Consider the following 21,156-nt stretch of genomic DNA (forward strand, 5'->3'; position numbering starts at 1 on the left):
TATAAAGAATCGTTGTATTCTTGGCATAGGATGTAAAGACATTTTTGACGTACAGAGAATACAATGTTCTAAAGTCATACTGAGATACACACCATCTTTTTTATGTAAGATTTCTTTACCCCTTCCCCATTCCTCTCTATTCCCAGCTTGACTCCCTAATATCTTTCGCTTTCGATTAGGGTCTCGACACCGGGAAAGCTAAAAAAAGAATTATACATACCAGACTTATATCGAAGCATCTTTATACATTTATATATAGCCTGTATAAAGTTTGAAACTGTGTAAGTCTGTTTCTACCGCTATACTTTTGTATATATTATAACATAGAATTATCTAGACTGTATAAATAATATACTTCCTCTCAGTTGATAATCAATTTAACCGTGATCTAAATGTGCTGTACATAATGTTATATATGCATTATTATATGTCGCGCTTCTTGCTTTGTTTAGTTATGGTACATTGTATATATAGATATATAGCTTTATCAATTATACAAGGAAAGTGCTAAAGCCCATTAATTTGAATTCTGCTTATTAAGCTGTGAGAACAGTAATAATCATATTATGTTTTAAATATTTATTATTTAAATAAGTAATGTCATTTCAAATCAGAACGATTTCTGTTATCAGCTCATTATGAAAATATGTAATGCTTAAATTTGCCTGTTTAATTTTTGTTTACTTTCATTCGTGTATTTGTTTACTTCATGTATTTGCTTACTCTGTTCACTTCGATATGTGTAACTGTTGCCAATTGTCTGTATTACATGTTTCTCATCTTATGGCGGAATAAAAGATATCTATCTATCTATCTATCTATCTATGTCTTTTACAAATTTATAAAGTCTCTTGCGATTCTGAAAAAGAATCACCATTTACATATTTCATGCTATTGGATATGTTTTGTATTGATGTTTCAAAATGGATGAGAATTTAATAAATAAATAAATCTAAATCTATAACGTAATTGTTGGTTATAATGCCGTTATTTCGAAAATATCCTCCAACGGTTCCCCGGCCAAATCAATTTTCTAAATTGTGTCTTGTAATCAATTAGATATGTAGCAAACATCTGTAAAGCGTTAGTCATGCATTGCAATGAAATATGTTCTGTTTATGGGCATAATGAAATGTCTTTTTCGACAGTTATTCGTTGGTTTAAGAAATTCAAATATGGGTAAGTTTCAACAGAATATGCACCACATGGCCGTCGACCGAAAACAGCAACGTCTGCCAAGATGGTTGCTAGAGTGAAAGAAATAGTTGCTACTGATGCAAGATACACCGCTAGGCAAATAACTAGTATGGTTGGCATCTCATTAGGAGCAGCTCATACAATTCTGAAACGTATTTTGAAAATGAGAAAGATCTGTGCTAGATGGAATCCCCATCTGTTGACAGATGAGCAGAAAAAGGCACGCGTGCAATGCGCAAAATTGTTGCTTAAACAGTTTCCAAATTACAATGCACGGTCTTTCGCAAATGTCGTCACTGGTGACGAGACATGGGTTCACTTTTTTGAGCCCAAACGAAAGATTCAGAACAAAATATGGGCAACAAAGTCTGGCAAAAGACCATGCATTGCAAAGCGGACCATGAGTGTCAAGAAGGTAATGTATGCCATATTCTTCACAACTCAGGGTCCTGCCATTCCGGTTACTGTACCTAAAGGCAAATCCGTAAAGTTCTTCGAAAACTGAAGAAATATTTCAAAAATCGAAGACCAGCAACTGGTTTGGCCAATGTCAGATTGCTACATGACAATGCGTCATCTCACAAGGCGTCTATTGTACAAGACTTTCTGAAGCAGGAAAGGGTAGTTGTGCTCCCTCACCCTCCTTATTCGCCTGACATTGCCCCGTGTGACTTCTTTTTATTCCCAAAGGCTCAAACAATACCTTTCTGGTCAAAAATTTGTGCAGCGCAAACACCTCGGTTCTGCAATATTCCAGTGTCTTCATAGTATACCTAGAAAAGACTATGAAAATGCCTTCAAGGATTGGATTCGAGGACTGAAACTTTGCATATCTGTTAGAGGTGAATACTTCGAGGAGACCAAATAAAATTTTCATTGAAATCTATCAAGGATACATTTTTATGTGCTTAGATGCATTCATATTTGAACAATCCTTGTACATTTGGCATGGGATCAGCTTTGAACGAATATAAACACCACACACACACACACACACACACACAAACGCACGCACGGACGCACGGACACACATACACCACACACACGCCTTTAGGCTTTGTTTATTGGTATAGACAGACAATGTCGAATGTAACAAATGGTTGTATCCTTTTCTTGTTTTACTAATTGAATTTGATTTTTATGTAACTCGATGGTGAACGCAAAAGAAGTGTGTATAAATTAAGACTTCTTTCACATTCATCCATCAAACTGTAGCTCAGTATTGCGGACATAAGCAAAATAAGCACACTCAGGTAAACATATTATTTCTTAGAATAATAATGATTATCAATCGGTGGTCTGTTGACTGTACATAACATAGAAATGGTACATAAACACTAAATGTCAATCTGATTGAAAACTAGAGAGTACCTTAGTTTTATAATGATTTAGCGTTTACATTCGTTTGTCATGTAGAAATGCAATATTCAGTCCGACATATTTCGTCTTACTTTTGACAGTGAAGCCAATGAAAGATAACTCTGCTTTGATTATTTACTTATCTGGGCAAATTATTTATAGACTCGAATGTGTTTTACAAACTATTACTGCTTCCAGATGTTTTGGTTATTTATAGCAAACATCATCTTCAATTTTCAAAGAGAGATATGTTATTTATTATTCCTAAACAAATTACTGTCTTTATATCATTGGTTTCTAATCCAACAACTTACAGTACATAAAGAATGCTGCACTTCTGAGTTACAGTTACATAAATTGATCCCGAATTACCACGGGTATAGACATTCCATACTGAGATAGCAAACACCAACATTAAGACATTAAGACTTTTTTTAAGGTTTAGCAGTATATCACAAAACAAAAGATTTTTTTAGTAAATGAACAGCATCTTGACAAACAGCTTATCTGTCCAATACATGTTTTACTGTTCTGTCCCGCAGAGTTGGATACTTATAATATTCTAAATGAGTTGTCCCCCTTTAAATAAGAATGCCATTTGTAAAGAAATAAATGTAAACAATTGTCAAAAACGATGTTTTACCTAGTTATGTAAAGTGTAAACAGTCGCACGATGTTGCAAATGCATCAAAACGAAGACATGTAACAGCTTTTAAAAAATGGTGAGTTTTTAAAGGCGCTGAACTGTCCAGAAGTATGGCCCCTTCATGCAGTCCCTTTCCGGAATTCAATACATATATCAGTAAGTTGACATTGTTTTTGTAGAATAATATAAATGTTTTATATGCTGTTAAATTTTCATGTAAAACAATGCTTTCTTTCTATGATTTGATGACGTTTGAACTTTTTTCTCCGAAACATGGACCTATACCTTAAGGAACTAATCGTAACATTCGTTTGGTTTAATAATTATTAGTTCTCTATGCAGGTCTGGTGGTACAAAATTTTACGGTTGAGGGCTCCCTTAAATAAAACCAAAATTTGAAGACAAGTCTAACTTACTGTCGGTGTTTTAAAAGTTTGACACTTGTTTTGTAGAATAATGTACACGCTATCATTACAAAAACTACAAAACAAGTGTCAGTATACTGATATAAACATTGAATTCCGGAAATGGACTGCCTAAAGGGGCCCCACTTCCAGACAGTCAAACACCTTTAAAAACTCACCATTTTCAAAGAACTGTTACACATGTTTGTTTTGATGCATTTGCAATAGCGTGCAAGTGTTGAAATTTCACAAAACTAGGTGGAACACAGTTTTCAGCAAATGTTTATTTTTATTTCTTTACAAATGGCATTCATTTTCAAAGGGGGACAACTTTTTTTGAATATTTTAAGTACGGGACAGTACGGCAGAACATGTAATGGTCAGGTAAAATATTGGTAACGATGTTTTGGTGATATACTCCTAAACCTTAAGTGTGAACAGTTGTTCCGTACAGTAGAGGTACCCTCAACATGAAGCATCGGATGTATTGGTCAGAAAGCCATAACAGAGCTGATTAAATCGCATTTCTATTGTGGTAACATGGGTGCAGGTAATTATATAGAGTATATGTGGCAAGAAACTGGATTGTAGCTAATTATTTCCAAGTGTTAGTACTATTTTAACTCATCATTTAAGAATGCAACTTAGTGTGAAAACTGGTAAGGCATAAATGAACTATTGTATACATGCGCATATTTTCCTTGAGGATATCATAAATTTTCAAGTAAGAACAATTGTAATATTTCATATTTTTAATTATTCACACATATGCGCGACTGGGAAAAATAATGCTGATTGGATTGTGTAAAACTTTGATCCAAGTTTCTGGTTCACGCGAGTTTACAGTGTGGATCGTTGAACTGGAGCCAGAGCATTGCAATTTCCTTTTGGATTGGCCAGTATTTTGTTACTTATGTGGCGTTTAATATTGTTTACAAGAGGCATTGGCCAAGTACTACGGTAATACGTTCATAGCCTTTGCTTAGTTGTACATAACCGTGCTTAGCTATATAAATGTATGTAGACTTGATGAAGTTATACTTAGCCTCGCTGATGCTAATCATTACAGAGGTTTGCCATGATTCGTGACTTGTTTGATATATTTACTTATTATTACGGTTACCCTTAGAGTAATGGAGGATACCACTCTTCTGTTATTCTTGCTGATATTAGTCACTAGAGTGCTGTCCCTTGTTTCGTTTGATATCTTTCCTTATCGTTATGACTATCCTTACAGACATAGAAGATACTACACGTCTGATTTTTAATTGTGTTTAATAAAATAAAGAAACAACATTACATGTTGTCACTAACTTCTGAAATTTCAGAAACTGCATGTGTATTTTTGTTGTTTGCAATGCATACTTGTCAACATATAGAGTAAAACATCTGCAAATAGAACTTTGTTACTAGATACTGAAAAATGGTTCCAATAACAATTTTGACATGAACTGAATGAGGCCTTAATTCAATTGCATCCTTCTAGTTTATGTGAGAACATGTTTGAAATAGATGTGCCTTAAAATACAATAAAATTACTTACTTGGTTGCATTTATGTTTCTTATAGATTCTTTGACTCTGTCACAACAGTAGTCTTAAAGTCCTGCGTTGTAAAATGTCTTCCCGTTCGAAGAGCCAGTGTTGATATATTTTTCTGGTCCTTTTAATTGGTATCAATGTGTTTGTTTAATAGAATTCCGATTAAGTCGTTGCTAGGGGCATGATAGGTGTTGCATGATAAGCAATGGCACCATTGACCAGGGTGTTTGAACCTCTATATACAGCCCGTCTGGGCGTACCATGTAAGGCTTGAAGCACTGGTATTCGGCAATAGGGGTAACATGGCCTTAGGGGGCAGGGTGCGGTCATGACTGTTTGTTTAAATAAAATTATTATTATTATTATGTACAACGCCACTGAATATGTCATTGTATAGAAATAGGTGTTAAATCAAATTATTCAGTTTCAGTTGTTTTTTTTTTGTTGTTGCTCATTCATTACCTTTCATGTACAAATTTAGTGTTATATCATTTTAGTAAGTTGCGTTCTTTCCTTCTAATGGATCTTCTTAAAACTTTATGTAGTAATATTAAGGAGTTTGACGCGCACACAACGTCCATATATTAAGCCTATATTCTGTAATTACAAACACAACTAGTTCAATTTATCTAGTCAAAGTTATTTTAGAGGTATTTGTTTGTTTCAGTGCAAGATCAAAGTATCACTGGCTAAAAACCTAAAAAAAATATCTAGTAGATATTTTTCGCAGTGACATATATGATATGTTGCACTTAAATATTTCAATATTTCTTGAAAACATAAATCGTTATATCATATGTTAAAATCTTTGAAAGGCCAATATATGATATACCCTCACTTGTTGTCTAAAACCAAAATCAAAATAACATCGATAAAATAACTGAAACAAAAACATATCTCCCTTTTCATCATCGATAAGTTTCTGAACAAGTCAGAAAATTTGTTAACAGAGAGATCCAATTATTTATCATTTACTGAATTCTTTAAAAAAATATCAAAGAACCATAACTTAATTTGAATTATAAGATATCTATAAGATTGTTTGTAATTATACAAAATATGAAACTATTTCGAAATAATAAAAGTTACAAGGTTTTATGTAGTGTACATCATTCAAAACTTATGCAACATCTATGTCACTATAAAACGCTGGAGTCAAGAGCGATGTCTTTTTATAACAGTGCTTACATCTGAGAAATGTTGGTAAAACGTCAAAATATGTGGGATAAGTACGTACACATGTGTATATTAATGTGACGGTTGTATACTGAAATGATCACGTTAAACGCGAGGAGAATATAAGTTGCTACAGGGGCCTCCCTGGCCGAGCGGTTAAGGTCGCTGACTTCAAATCACTTACCCCTCGGCAATGTGGGTTTGAGCCTCACTCGGGGCGTTGAATTCTTCATGTGTGGAAGTTATCCAGCTGGCTTCCGGAAAGTCGGTGGTTCTGCCCGCCCGTGATGAAATAATGCACGGAGGGGCACCTGGGGTCTTCATCCACCGTCAAAGCTGGAAAGTCGCCATTTGACTTGTAATTGTGTCGGTGCGATGTAAAACCCAACAAAAATAGAAAAAAAATGAATAAAATATTAAAGTTGATACACTATATAAATAGCATATATTGTTTTGTTGTGAATAAATGTATGAACCGGAGTCATGATTTGAACTTGGACCGAAACGCAAGTCTCCTGTCGGGTCTCCTTGGCAGAGTTGTGTTTTAGCTGACGTCAAAAACTTTGGGTTCCAACCTTGCACTAGATGCAGAATATTGTTTCATTTCTACAGCTCCCTACCGGAATTCATTGGTATTGCCATACGACCGATATTTCGATATATTTAAGAGAACAAAAACGTATGTATTTGACCCATTTTGTATCAAAAATGTTTCTATTTCTTTTATAATATGTAGCACTCATGGATTTGTTCATAATAATAATTTACCTTTCTGACGGACTCCCTTTGTAAAATCGAAATAGTTTCTTGAAGATGATTTCAAGATAGCTTGATTTTTTTTATATTCCTGTTATCACTATTGGAGTTTTTTGGATGATGTGTAGATCAAACAGAAAAATGTAGCTGTAGAATAATACGTTGCTATATATTTAACTCAGTCAAAATCTAGACATGTATTATCCTTTATAGGTACACATACTACCCTTGCGTATGGGACTTAGATCAAATATGCTTACTTTAACAGTGTATTGATATTATTCCCTGCAAAAACAGCCTAATTAGAATGAATTTAAACTTTTTAAGTAATTTAAGCATTTTAAAATTGGTATAATTTATATCTTTTACGTTACTTTGTTTATGATACCCCATACTAGTTAAGCAATGCTAACAATTTTGTGGAGCTCACCTCATTAGTAGACACTGACCAGTAATATTTCGTCATAATAAGAGTACATGGATAAATAACATAATTGAGCCGTGCCATGAGGAAACCAACATAGTGGGTTTGCGACCAGCCTGGATCCAGACCAGCCTGCGCATCCGCGCAGTCTGGTCAGGACTCATGCTGTTCGCTAACAGTTTCTCTAATTGCAATAGACTTTGAAAGCGAACAGTATGGATCCTGAACAGACTGCGCGGATGCGCAGGCTGGTCTGGATCCATGCTGATCGCAAACCCACTATGTTGCTTTTCTCACGGCACGGCTCATATTTTATACTAATCCAGCAAATATAATAGAAACGAAGAGTACGATATAGTTGTTTATTGAGAGTTCGGATGAACGTATAAGGGGAGGAATTTGAATCATAAAAAGAACCGCCATTGTCATTCATTTATTATCATCTCGTAAAATAAGAAGTTGTTAGTTACAATGTATTTATGGAGATCAAAAAAATAATTACAACACTGTTAAATGCTGTTGAAAACTAACTGTGTCAAATATAATATTAAATAAGTAATTTAATTTCATAGAAAGTTCATAGACTGTATTTATTAACGCATCGAAATTAAAATGTTAAAAATATAATTATTATGTCTACTATCCCTTGATAGCATCGTACATAATAACACATATGTAAATGAATTATTCTATTTTATTCACCTTTGAATTGTCAAATAATCAAGGCTTTCAAGTGCTTTATCGCCAAGTTAACAACGGATAAGCGTTTTATTCGAATCTGAAAGGTGTAAATACATCTTTACTACATATAAATGATTTCATAGCATATTCTCAACCCAAAAATACAATTGCGTATCGTATAAGAAAGCAATACGTTCATATATAACTGGCGATAATAATTATCAGTGTTTTCATTTGAACATTTAGATAAAGTAGTAATGTACACGAAAAAATACAAAAATATTTATTTATAAAACATTGCATACAAAGTCATTATCTATCACACAAATTTGGATATTTGTCGGCTAAAACAATTATACATACATTTCAGAATATACAGAATTATAGCGACAAATAAACTTCTACTAAAACAAGGCCTTATAGAATCAAACCTTTTTGATTTCTGTCAGATGCATGTTGAATCCATTGAACACCTTTTTTGGGAATGTCCACACATACAAACATTTTGGAGAGATTTGAAAACATTTCTTAAACAAAATAACGTAGATTTAGAACTGACATACGACATAGTGGTTTTTTAATAACAGAACCAGTTCTACAAAGCGAAGCTATAAATGGTATCATTTAACAGCAAAATATTTTATTTACAAATATAAAATTAAAAAAACTGTCCCAAATTTAGAATATTTCTTAAATTACTTGAAGATAAAATTGGAAAAGGAAAAACTAACAGAGTTACAACATGACAAATTAAATGAATGGAATGGATTCCCTCTACAAATAACTACATAATATACAACTCCTCCTAAAACTTGTAGATTAGGCTATGGCAGATGGATACAAAAAGTAGATATAAAACACTACATCTGCTGATATCACATATGTATACGTGGATATGTGTGAATGCATGTATGATTGTGTGGGAGGTTGTTTGTATGAGTAGTGTTTGTTTGTTTGTTTTGGGTTTAACGCCGTTTTTCAACAGTATTTCAGTCATGTAACGGCGGACAGTTAACCTAACCAGTGTTCCTGGATTCTGTACCAGTACAAACCTGTTCTCCGCAAGTAACTGCCAACTTCCCCACGTGAATCAGAGGTGGAGGACTAATGATCTGAGACACAGTGTCGTTTATCAAATAGTCACGGAGAACATACGCCCCGCCCGAGGATCGAACTCACGACCTCGCGATCCGTAGACCAAGGCTCTTACCTACTGAGCTAAGCGGGCGGGCCTGTATGAGTATGTGTATTTGAGAGGTTAATGTGAGATTGATGTGAGATTCCAAAAGAGATTTCTTGATGTAAATTAAACAAATGATACTATATGAACATTAACTTATAAAAATGAAATATTAGCAATAGACACATACGTGATATGTTAAACATGTTGGTAATATTGTATATGCATTATGTAAACGCTATTATTATTGTCTGTATGATGTACATGAAGGGAAAAAATAAATGATAATAAAAAAGAGAATATTTCAAGGGTCATCACTCCAAAATGCACTACTATGCTTCATAATGATTTATAGAAATCCGATCAGCGACTTTGAATTTGTGGAGCTGCAAAAGTTTTTTGACTTAAGGTAACAAATAAGACATGCATCTCCCATTGTCAGGGAAGACATAGTTCACAATATCTCACCTGGAAATTAGACAATTTCACATTTTCAGATACGAATTGTCTCGCTTCTCGTTGAGATATATTTAAGTTTCACTAAAACCAAACAAATTTCATTTAAATAACATACAGTTAGATAAAGAACGCATGGTCACAAAATTGTGCCACCGTTAATATGAGATTGATGTGAGATTTCAAAAGAGATTGCTTGATGTACATTATACAAATGATAGTATATGAACATTAACTTATGAAAATGAAATATTAGCAACAGACATATACGTGATATATTAATCATGTTGGTAATATTGTATATGCATTATGTTAACGTTATTATTATTGTCTGTATGATGTATATGAAGGAAAAAAATAAATAATAATAAAAAAGAGAATATTTAAAGGGTCATCACTCCAAAATGAACTACTACGCTTCATAATGATTTATAGAAATTCGATCAGTGACTTTGAATTTGCGGAGCTGCAAACGTTTTTTTGACTTAAGGTAACAAATAAGACAAACATGTATCTCCCATTGTCAGGGAAGACATAGTTCACAATATCTCATCTGGAAATTAGACAATTTCACATTTTCAGATACGAATTGTCTCGCTTCTCGTTGAGATATATTTAAGTTTAACTAAAACCAAATAAATATCATCGAAATAACATACAGTTAGATAAAGAACGCATGGTCACAAAATTGTGTTATCGTTCAGACAACAAACTTGCACACACATGCATGTACGCAAAATTTCCCATAAATGCCACATGAAAACACACACACACATGCAAAATGAGCTACGATGATATTTGTTTAATTGGAAAATCTTTCACTAAGTGAAAGCTAGTCTCAATATTATCGCAAGCGGTGTAGCCATTAGTAAACATTCATCAGTGAAATACATTATGATCTTTATCTGAAAAGCACTAAGTGTTAGCAACTACGAGATATATTTCCTCCGAGTAGTTTAAATAATAAAAAGTCGTGTAATAAATGACTACATCATACATGTAACATATTCAATCAAATCAAATGTTTTAAAGAAAATGATAAAATGGATAATAGCTGATGTAGGTTGTTATGTTGTTATGTAATCGGTTCATAACGTGTTCAAACCTATAAAGATGACTTGTAAAGTCCAGTCAGCATTCAGAATTAATCTGTACACAGCCTATATCTTCCGTGAGAACCTTTTCCGAAGTAAAACATCTTTCTGATATTCCATTTAATATAAAGATTTTTATACGAAGGATCAAAGTTTTAGATATTCTGACCTGTTAGTAACTTATTGTTTGGATTTTCTCATAACCACCATTTGTTTGATAGTTTTATACCCTATATGTTCACTTGGTGCGCTTAAAGACTCTCCGGGGAATACCGACTTAACAATAAGCAAACCCGTCGACAGACTGTCAAACATATCCCTTAAGGAAGCTTCAGGCATAGTGATATCCTCCAGAAGAATGTCAGTAAAGTGTCTGCAATTTTCAAGAGAAAATTCTATCACTATATTAGACAGAAACATTCGTTTTATTTTGAGAATACATACAGATTCTAAACTGATGTTCCTGCGTGAAGTAGATATACTGGTCAAAGTAATATTATCTAGCAAAACCGAGTTAAACTTTTTAAATCCCCTTTCTGTTAGACTCCCGAGGAAAACACAAAATGCATTTTCTGTCATAGTGATATCACTAATACACACTGTCTTGAATTCATATCGGCTTGCCATCAATATATTGAATAGATCTGTTCGGACAATTCTGAGATCTCCTATGCCACGATAATTCACTAGTCTTTCTGTGACAGACGTATTTGTAATGGTGACTTTATCAAGCATCATTGAATTAATGTAACCATCGTTTTCTAATAAGGTACAAAATGCATTTTCTGTCATAGTGATATCACTAATATACACTGTCTTGAATTCATATCGGCTTGTCATCAATATATTGAATAGATCTGTTCGGACAATTCTGAGATCTCCTATGCCACGATAATTCACTAGTCTTTCTGTGACAGACGTATTTGTAATGGTGACTTTATCAAACATCATTGAATTAATGTAACCATCGTTTTCTAATAAGGCACAAAATGCATTTTCTGTCATAGTGATATCACTAATACACACTGTCTTGAATTCATATCGACTTGCCATCAATATATTGAATAGATCTGTTCGGGCAATTCTGAGATCTCCTATGCCACGATTATTCGCTAGTCTTTCTGAGACAGAGGTATTTGTAATGGTGACTTTATCAAGCATCATTGACCCAATCTTACCACCGTTTTCTAATAATGCACAAAATGCATTTTCTGTCACTGAAACATCTGCAAGGCGCAAGGTTTCTAGAGTTCCGAATGAATAGATCAGTATACTTACTAAATCTGTTCGCTCTATAACGAGATTCGTTAAACCTTTACATTCTATAATTGTTTCTGAGGGAGAAGTGTTTCTAATAATGATTTTATCCAATTTTAATGTCGTTGTTTCCATTCCGCTTAACAAATATTGAAATGCCTCATCAGTCAATGAGATGTCACTCAGACATAATTCCTGTACAGTTAATATGCAAATTGATTTAAGAGTCGTATCTGTAAGTAGTAAATTTTGAACGTTTGTACCGCCTAATTGCCCGCATAATTCAGATGTTTCTTTTGCAACTACATTGTCCAGCACTAATTTATAAATGTATGAGTACTTGAAGTACTCCAACATAGCACTTAAATCATTTTCCGCCATAATGATATGCTTAAGACAGATGTTGACTACATTTAAATGATATGACATTGACCGCAAGGTGAGGTCTCGTTCAACATCATACTCCATTAGCCTGCCTTTGTTAGATGTTCGCCTGCATATGGCTAATCTGTTAATCAGAGATATGTTATCAATCTCTAAGTATTTTAATGAATATGTTCCAAGACCATTGAGAAAATTGAAAAAATCTTCTTTAGCTGTTGTTATATTGACCAGATATACCGAAGATATTCCTATACAATATAAAAATAATGGAATGTCACACAAATCCACTTTTCTCAATTTCAAATAAGGACAATCTAAAGATAACTTCTTTTTCTGGCACGTTGTCTCATTTATAACAATACTATCAAGTTGCAATGAAGACAGATCACGGAATGTCGATTCGGACAAAAGCTCGCATAGGACACTATCCTTCACTGTGATGTTTCCTAGTTGCAACGAATGTATGCACTGTGCGTCATAGCTTAAACCGACTATAGCAAATCCTGGATCGTTAAACTTCCACGCGTTCTGAGAAACAATTGTTGCACAATCATGCATTTCAATTTTATTCTTCAAATGCCTCAAAATATGATCTTGTTTTCCTTCCATTTCGTCAACTCTTATGTTCTTACAAATGAATATATTGTCAGAGCAAAGGAATGAAACACTTTTAAGATGTTTAGCATTTAAATTCAATGGAAATTCTATGACATTTGAACATTTTTCAAGTATTTTAATAAAGATATTCTTGTCTTCCCTAACTGTATTTCCTAGACTCATTTCATCAAATGTCATAGTAACTTCGCGATTTGTTTTCTGAATACTATTCAACATCTCCAAAACCTCTGTCTCATATACTGTTACCATATGAAATTTAACCCATTCTAGCATAATCGCTGACTCCGAAAACAGTATTTTTAAGCCACAAATATTCATAAAACAGATTGCAACAGACCTAAGAGTTTTGCATGTAATCAAAACCGAACATTCTTTTTTTCGGCTAAATGCTTTTTTAAAAGCTATATTTCGAAATTTGACAGAAACACCTCTCGGTGACTCTGGAATACTTTCTAACATCTCCCGAAATGAAGAGTGTGTCATTTCAACAGAGTCAAATTCTATAACATCAAGATTTTCCATCATCGGAAACCGTAGTGAATGTATACCTAATTTTGATGAGTGAACCAAAATAGAATGTATTTGGTTTGACATCAGTAATTCAGCAATCATTTTTGTATTATTGTTAAGTTCCGCTTTTAGGGTAAGTATATTCGTTTTTATAGATAAACTGAACTTTTCTTCATTCATTTCAGTATTCTTGGTAAGTCTACATATGATCGATGGATTCATGCTCTTTATAAAATCTAACACGTTTAATACATCTAAAATGTTGTTCGTAGATCTGAAAGAGTGACGTAATTTTTCTTGTATTGTTACATCTTGTTCAAAGTTCATTGAGATATATGCTGCTGCAAAATATTCCTGGAAGGTTTTGTGTATAAAACTGACACATCTGACGGGAGACATTTTCTTTATTCCAATAATTCTCTTTTTGGACAGCAACCCAATGCGTAAACTTAATTCATATTCAGCTTCAGAAATGCCATGATTTATCAAATCCGTGTCAATGAACACAAAGGTGGTTTTACTTCCTGCCTTATACAACGTTTCAAATGACAGTTTTCCAAGAGCATTGATCAAAGTTGAAAATTTGCGACAAACGCAGTATTGATTCAGACATGGTGGCAACGAAACCTTTATTTTGTCTAACTGCGACATTAAGCTTTGAATAATATCACTGCCATCATTTTGACGATGAGCAACACTACATAGCTTGCTTATGACAGAACTGTAAATTCCCGTAACAGTGTCTGCTAGTTCATTATCCTTTTCCCATAGACAAACGAGCAATTTTGTAAGTAATGGAACTTTACAAAGGCATTCAATATGTCTTTTCTTTAATTCATATTGAAACATAACAGTTTTCATTTCAACGTCATCTTTATTCGATATTATTTGATCAAATATTAACTTAACAAGATGTTTTATATCGCTTCCTTCAATTCCATGAATAGTTACATCTAAATCATATTCCCCTAATTTAGGCCTCAGAAGTTCGAGTTTCCAGGGGCGACTTGTAAAGAGTATGGTAAATCGCCCCTCTCCAAAGCTGACTGGTAACCCTCGTGTCACGGTCGGGTAAGTCGGTAGTGGGGACGGAGGAATCCATTCGTCTAATCCGTCAAGAATAAAGAGGCATTTCTCTGGATCATTATCTATAAACACATTGAAATATTCTTGTAATTTCCGTTTTCTTAGTAATTGAGTGTTAACCATCTCTTCTATTGTACGTTCCTTGTAGGTATCTCTAAGTGAAATAAATAGTAAAAGTTCAAATTGTCTTAAAGCCATTTTTTTAAGTTTACCTTCGTCATTTTCTCGTAGGGTTTGGTTTGACGAAATGTTTGAATTACCAACACCATCACTGGACTCTGAGCTATATTCAATATCACTTTGATCGGCATCAGAATCAAAAAGGTAATAAATTTCATCATCACTATCATATGTTTTCTGTCCTAATACCTCTTTAGGAATAACAGAACAGCTGTTTTCATTCAATGTGTCTTGACTTGCATCAGTGTAATTAAGCTTACATATGTTTTCTTCGACAATATCTTCCCCTACCTCTATATGAGGAGAACCGTTCGGCGAACATGCATGAATAAAACACCATTCCGAAATGAGTTTCCTACAAAGTGTCGTCTTACCTATACCTGCATCCCCAGACATGTAAATACATTTTGCCTGTTTAGTTTTGCAATAAAATATGTCATTGATCGAACATACATGTTCAATTTCTAGTGTATTGCCGATTCTTCTTGTTATTTTCAGAGGCACATACAATTTGTCCACATCGACTTCTTCTTCTGGCACAAGTGGAGATAGATCAGTCTTCAGATAATTTTTTCGATACATGTCGATAAGGTAACTCTGCAGCTCTGTAAATTATTTCTTTGTTATTTTAATATATGCTTAAAAGTGACAGATTTAGTTTTGATAGTAAAGTAAAGTATTAAACAATAAACAAGAAGCGTCATTACATAGAACCTAAACGGAGATGTCAAAGAATGAAATATCGTTGAAAATTGCTTCGTAAGTAACAATTATCATTTACAAAATAATGCAAACTGAAATATCTTAAGAGATAGAGAAGCAGTAAGTAATGTTTGAAGAAATGATCATTAAACTTGTGTTCTTCAGATACAAATAAAGGCTTTCACAATTGGTACTTTATGATTCTGTAAAAACAACACACATTTCTTTCGTGTTTGAATATCTGAAGGATCCCTAAAATTCTTCAGCAGCTGAAACGGTACACATTTTCTCTTTTCATTTTGAGTACAAAATGTGTAAAAAAATCAATAAAATGTATATAATATCGGTAAGCGCTCATTTCTTATCAAACTTGTTTTACTCATGCTTTATAGGGCAGTGGTATGTTTACGTTTCGCCGTAGAACGCGCATTTATAAAGAGGTGCTTTAGAAGTATGTGATCTCCTTGTTTACACACGTTTACTCTCATTAAAAATGACAGGCGGGAGTTTTATGCTAGAAGGAAATATATAATATCAGTATAAAAAGAAATTTGGAAGTAGTGATCAAAGGGACATTTCAGTAAAATGACTTTGAAAGTGAGCCAACGGTTTCAAAGAGAATATATTAGAAGTTTTCCGTACACTCATGTACAGAAAACTAGTCCCGACCCTGGCGGCCATGTTTAAAGAAAAATCATGATAACTTGAAAGTATTGGAAAGATTGGTCACTCAAGGAACATGGCTGTTTAATCATTTTGAAATTGAGGCAGCGGTTTCTAAGAAGAACCTTTATGAATTGTGTTCCTTTGGTTGTAATGGCAACCAGAAGTCTGCTCGTATGACCTAAATTTGAAAGCATCAGAAACGGGACAGCCAAACGACAACCTGTAAAGTTTGATTGACACTGAAATGGAGGTTTAGTAAATGGTGTTTAAAGCAGCTATGGACGACGGATGGACGAACGACGGACTTCCAACGGTCCTTAAAGCTTAACATCAGCACTTCGTGGGATAAAATATTTAAGGATTAAAAATCAAAGTAAAATAATTTAAACCTTGTTTTTCTAAATCCGACAACGTTTTGCTATCTGTTACAGCAGACACACAGTATGGTTCGGCATTTTTAACATTTTTTGTGCTTGTATCTGTATTAGTATGGGTGAGGGTGTCTTCAGTTTGTGTGTTGGTATCTTTCACAGTTTCTGCTTTCTGAAAAGATATTTATATTATAAAACTGATATTTTAAAACCGAAACGCAATACAGGAAAACACATAACTTATGAATGGCAAGGTTTGACTGAGGTATTGAAAAGTGTGTCACGAATGCGCTTGCTTTCTCGAAAATAGACTGGAACACGCACATAGTTTACAGATCACATTGACAACGGTCATAATCATATTAAAACCACATATATACATGTTATGGTTAATATATCGAGCACGTTTTAACATAAAATTAACAGATGTGAGTGTAGATTAGCGATTATTCATACTGACATGTATTGAATCTCAACCGGTCAAATTACGACGTTCCACTGATATGATATTTTTGCAGGGTCAAAAATGTTGCTTAGACAATGATGTTACCTTTCACGGGGCATTTCACAAACAAATACCTATTTATAAATGCATGAAAGTGAATGTTTTGAATTGTAAATTGCAAAAACAGAAAAGGTAATCAGACGGTGTTAAAATGTGTCATTTCAGGATTTTATTTTCGTTTATAAGTTTCTTATAAATAAAGATTAAAAGAAAGTGATTTTTGAACTTTTTGTTTCATTTATTTATAAAAAGATACAAATCGACTGTCTGAAGAAAATGTTGAAAAGAAATTTACTACGCTTATTACGAAATGTAAATTTGATGTAATATAGAGAGAATTTAGCTTTACTTTATACCATACTCAAAGAATATCTTGGAAAATATCGATACATTGTATTTATTTTTTGTTATTTTATAAATGAGTTATACCCCGAAAGACTGGTGTGTAGAAATCGCAGTAAAATCTTTGTCGTCCATCAAACTTTTTTGAGATAAGTTTGCAAAAATATTAAGCATACCATATAATGTCATCATAGCACGGATATCAAAATAACTTGGCGTATACGGGTGTCACGCGAGATCCATATCTCTAGCTTCCGGTCAAATCAACACTTGAAAATCTAATATTTATAGGTCTAATTCGCACTCGGTCAACAACTCTGTCATACATTGAGCGGTATTAAGATAAATGATTAGCCATAATAATAGCGTGCCGCGCAAATACCAATATTCTTGGCTCTGTAGTCCAGGTCACACTTCGGAATCAAATATTTAAAACGTCTTCGTCACAGGTCCAAAAATAATTAATCCACAAATTCAAGGTTAGGGTTACATATAGGTTCAAATGCTTATACACTGAGTAATTAATACAACATACCGCTGATGGCTACTCTTTCAACAACCACATCATGTAGGAGCATGCCTATTAATTATCGGTCTAGTTCATAAGGCCTATGACTAGTACTAATTGTTATTGTATGACTTAAAGCATAACGCTTAGCTTATATTCGAACAAGCATTAGTCTTGAATGCGGTACTCTATCATGATTTTGTTGGTCAAAATGTAAAGTCATAACAGTTATTAAAACATATGGTAACTAAATCTATAACTATATTATAAACATTATAGGTGTCAGATGTGTCATTTCAGTATAGCAAAGTTGAGTAGCTTTTGCCGCGAACTTTGTACATTTATAAGCAGCTATGCAGATAACGGGTTTCTATTCAACAACCTATTTAATTTGCATTGTCAAGTGTTTTTCAAGTTCTAATTCAAAACGTCGCATTTGAACTGTCTTGCGCAATGCTTTCATAAGTAATAAAACACTCTCCCAGTCAACCGGCAATATTATATCTCACAGAAAAATACTAACAGTCATGGTCATGGTTTTGCTTCAGATCTAACTTGAGCAGGTTATTACAAATGTGGAATTAAAATAGACTAGCGTTACATCCACCACACGGTAGGCATAACTAGAGTAAAATAGAAAAAATGGAAACCCACAGGTACCCCAAAACGACATAAATGAAAAGGTGTAAGAGGGTGGAGAGGGTAAATCCTAAATGAAACTTCAGATAAACAACTTCTCATGCTGAACAACCTTCCTACAATGTTTCTTGACTCCGTGTCATCTACATTTTGAGAAACATGCGACACAAACGTTTAGGCCCTTGAGTGAATCCAAACAAAACCCCAGGTGCACAAATTCACATGCTGGCTAATATTCTTATAATGTTTCATGACTCTAAGTCAAATACTGTTTAACTTTTACGGCCTTTATGTGTATTCTTAACCGAGTCATGGGCCATAAATCTAATCTTACTCTGAGAAATCCCAAACAAAACCGCAGTCCACAACTTCCATATGATATCATTATTTTTCACGGTTCTTGGTCAAAACCATTTGGTGATACGTGCGTCACAAAGTTTTAAGCCATTTATGCACATTTTTGACTAAGTCAAGGGCGATAACTCTGGTCTAGCTAAGTGAATTCAACAACCAAACTCAAGGTCAAAACTTCAATGCTGTTAAACAATCATCACAGTGTTGTTTTTTCTTACTTGTGTGTATGTAAGTTGTGAGTGTGTGTTTGTCTTTTGTACGTGGATGTCTGCGCTGCAGTGGTTTGCGTTGTGGGGTTACTGCGTTTAAGGAATGTGGCTTTCCCTTTTGTATGTTCATCCTTGCTCCGCTTTCCCCAAACATCCGTCCCTTTATCTACCCCTTACCCCTCTCCCTCTTTTTCTGTATTTTGCATATAATTAAAATGTACTTGTTGGATATTTGAAGCAAACCGTCTACACTATTTTTCCGTTACAGAATCTTTTTGTTGTGGGCCTACTTTGCATGTCTCTATGGCTGTGTTTGGGGTGCTCTGTGCTTCCGAGAAATCTACCCTTACCTTTTATCTTTTTAGCCAGTGCTTTAGCACCTGGCTATAGCTCTAAATCAGCTACCAAGTTTCAACCTCGCGTCGTTTGAGTTTTCCTTCTATTTCTATGTGACTGCATCACACAAATATTCTGGACGTGTAAAAACAGTCCCATATTTATTTTTTTATAATCTTGGTATTATGTGAGTGTGTGAGCACCTGAGGACTACTGTTTCAAACAACAAAAACAAGCAGCAACGGATTCTAGAATAATTATGAACTTTATCGAAATATTCGGAATCACTCCGCTTTAGGGTTAGAGTTAGGGTTAGGATTAAGGGTTTAGGGTTAGGGTTGATATTGGCCCCACCCTTTTACATAGAGTTGTATAGGAAAAACCTTTAAATATGTTCTTGTCTTGAACCACAATGCACAGAGCTTAGATATTTGGCATGTAGCATTGTCTGGTAGAGGTTCAAATCATGACCGGTCTATGTACAATCAAATGTTGATTCTTCAGGTGTATCAGCTGAAATATCACCCACTAAGCACTGGCTATCAGTCCTTTCAGGGCTTTGATTCATGACTCTTGTTCAAATACTCCTTGTTTTACGTGCGACACAATGTTTGAAGCCCTTCATGCATATTTATGACTAAATCCATAACTCGGCTAAAGTAAAATCCACAAAAAGACTCCAGGTTACAACCTCACATGCTGTTTAGGCATCATCTAATGTTTCACGACTCGACTCTTAAGTCAAATACATTTTGAGATACATGCATCACAAACGTTTAGGCTCTATATGCATATTTTTGACTACGTCAAAGGTCATAACTCTTGTATGGCTTAGTGAAATCCCAAACTTACCCTCAGGTGCACCAATTCACAGGCTGAGTAATATTCTTGTAAGGTTCTATGACTCTAAGTCAGATATTGCTTCAGATACATATGATACAAACGTCCAAGTCATTTAGATAAATTTTTGACGAAGTCAAAGGTTATAACACTGGTACGGTTGTTTGAGGTCCAAAATAATACCCACCCCAGGTGCTCGACTTAACATGCTGATCACATACAATCCTAAAATGTTTCATGACTATTTGTCAAACACGTTTTAGATACTTAAATGAAAATGAAAGGCTCCGTTTAAATGAGCCTGTTCATGGACGATAGTAGAAATGCAAGCTACCGTCCACGCCTTCTAAACACGAGTTAGCAGTACTCAACATTTACACATGTTACAAGTACTAAAAATAGAGACATCCGCAGATGTATTCATACAGCGGTGTACTTTGCCCCAATGATAACTTGACGTTTACAAACATAAGTATAATTAGATTTAAATGAAGCATAGGGTTTTCAACATTTTTGTAACATGTCAAATTCTAAATATTTCTAGTATTTGTACCGATCACAAATTAGCTCAGAGGTAAAGCATATTGTTTATGAGTATTGTTCTTTCGCCGCATTGGTTCGAAACTCAGCGACGGCATTTACTTTTCGTTTTATTTTTGTATAAAAATTAGATTCCTCCATTTTCTCTATATGACACGACAGAGATATATCTGAAGCCGATATGGTAGATGAGAAA

At 34.2% G+C, this 21,156-nt stretch overlaps 1 protein-coding gene across 4 annotated transcripts in view; it reads right to left on the minus strand.

Annotated features, from left to right (window-relative positions):
- Window positions 1-7,920: 7,920 nt before the first annotated feature.
- LOC123532160 (uncharacterized) overlaps window positions 7,921-21,156 on the minus strand; it is a 45,361-nt gene continuing 32,125 nt past the window's right edge. For 3 of the 4 annotated variants that reach the window (XM_045313533.2, XM_045313526.2, XM_053552633.1), the window contains 2 exons: window positions 16,706-16,859; window positions 7,921-15,553 (listed from right to left, as the gene is read on the minus strand). In XM_045313533.2, coding sequence (XP_045169468.2) covers window positions 11,094-15,553; window positions 16,706-16,859 — 4,614 coding nt within the window. In that variant the 3' untranslated portion in view covers window positions 7,921-11,093. Of the gene's footprint in view, window positions 15,554-16,705; window positions 16,860-19,594; window positions 20,432-21,156 lie in introns of those variants that run through there. The other variant, XM_053552639.1, reaches the window with a different exon arrangement.

The sequence above is a fragment of the Mercenaria mercenaria genome, chromosome 1, assembly GCF_021730395.1.
Source record: "Mercenaria mercenaria strain notata chromosome 1, MADL_Memer_1, whole genome shotgun sequence".
NCBI classification, from domain to species: Eukaryota; Metazoa; Mollusca; class Bivalvia; order Venerida; family Veneridae; genus Mercenaria; species Mercenaria mercenaria.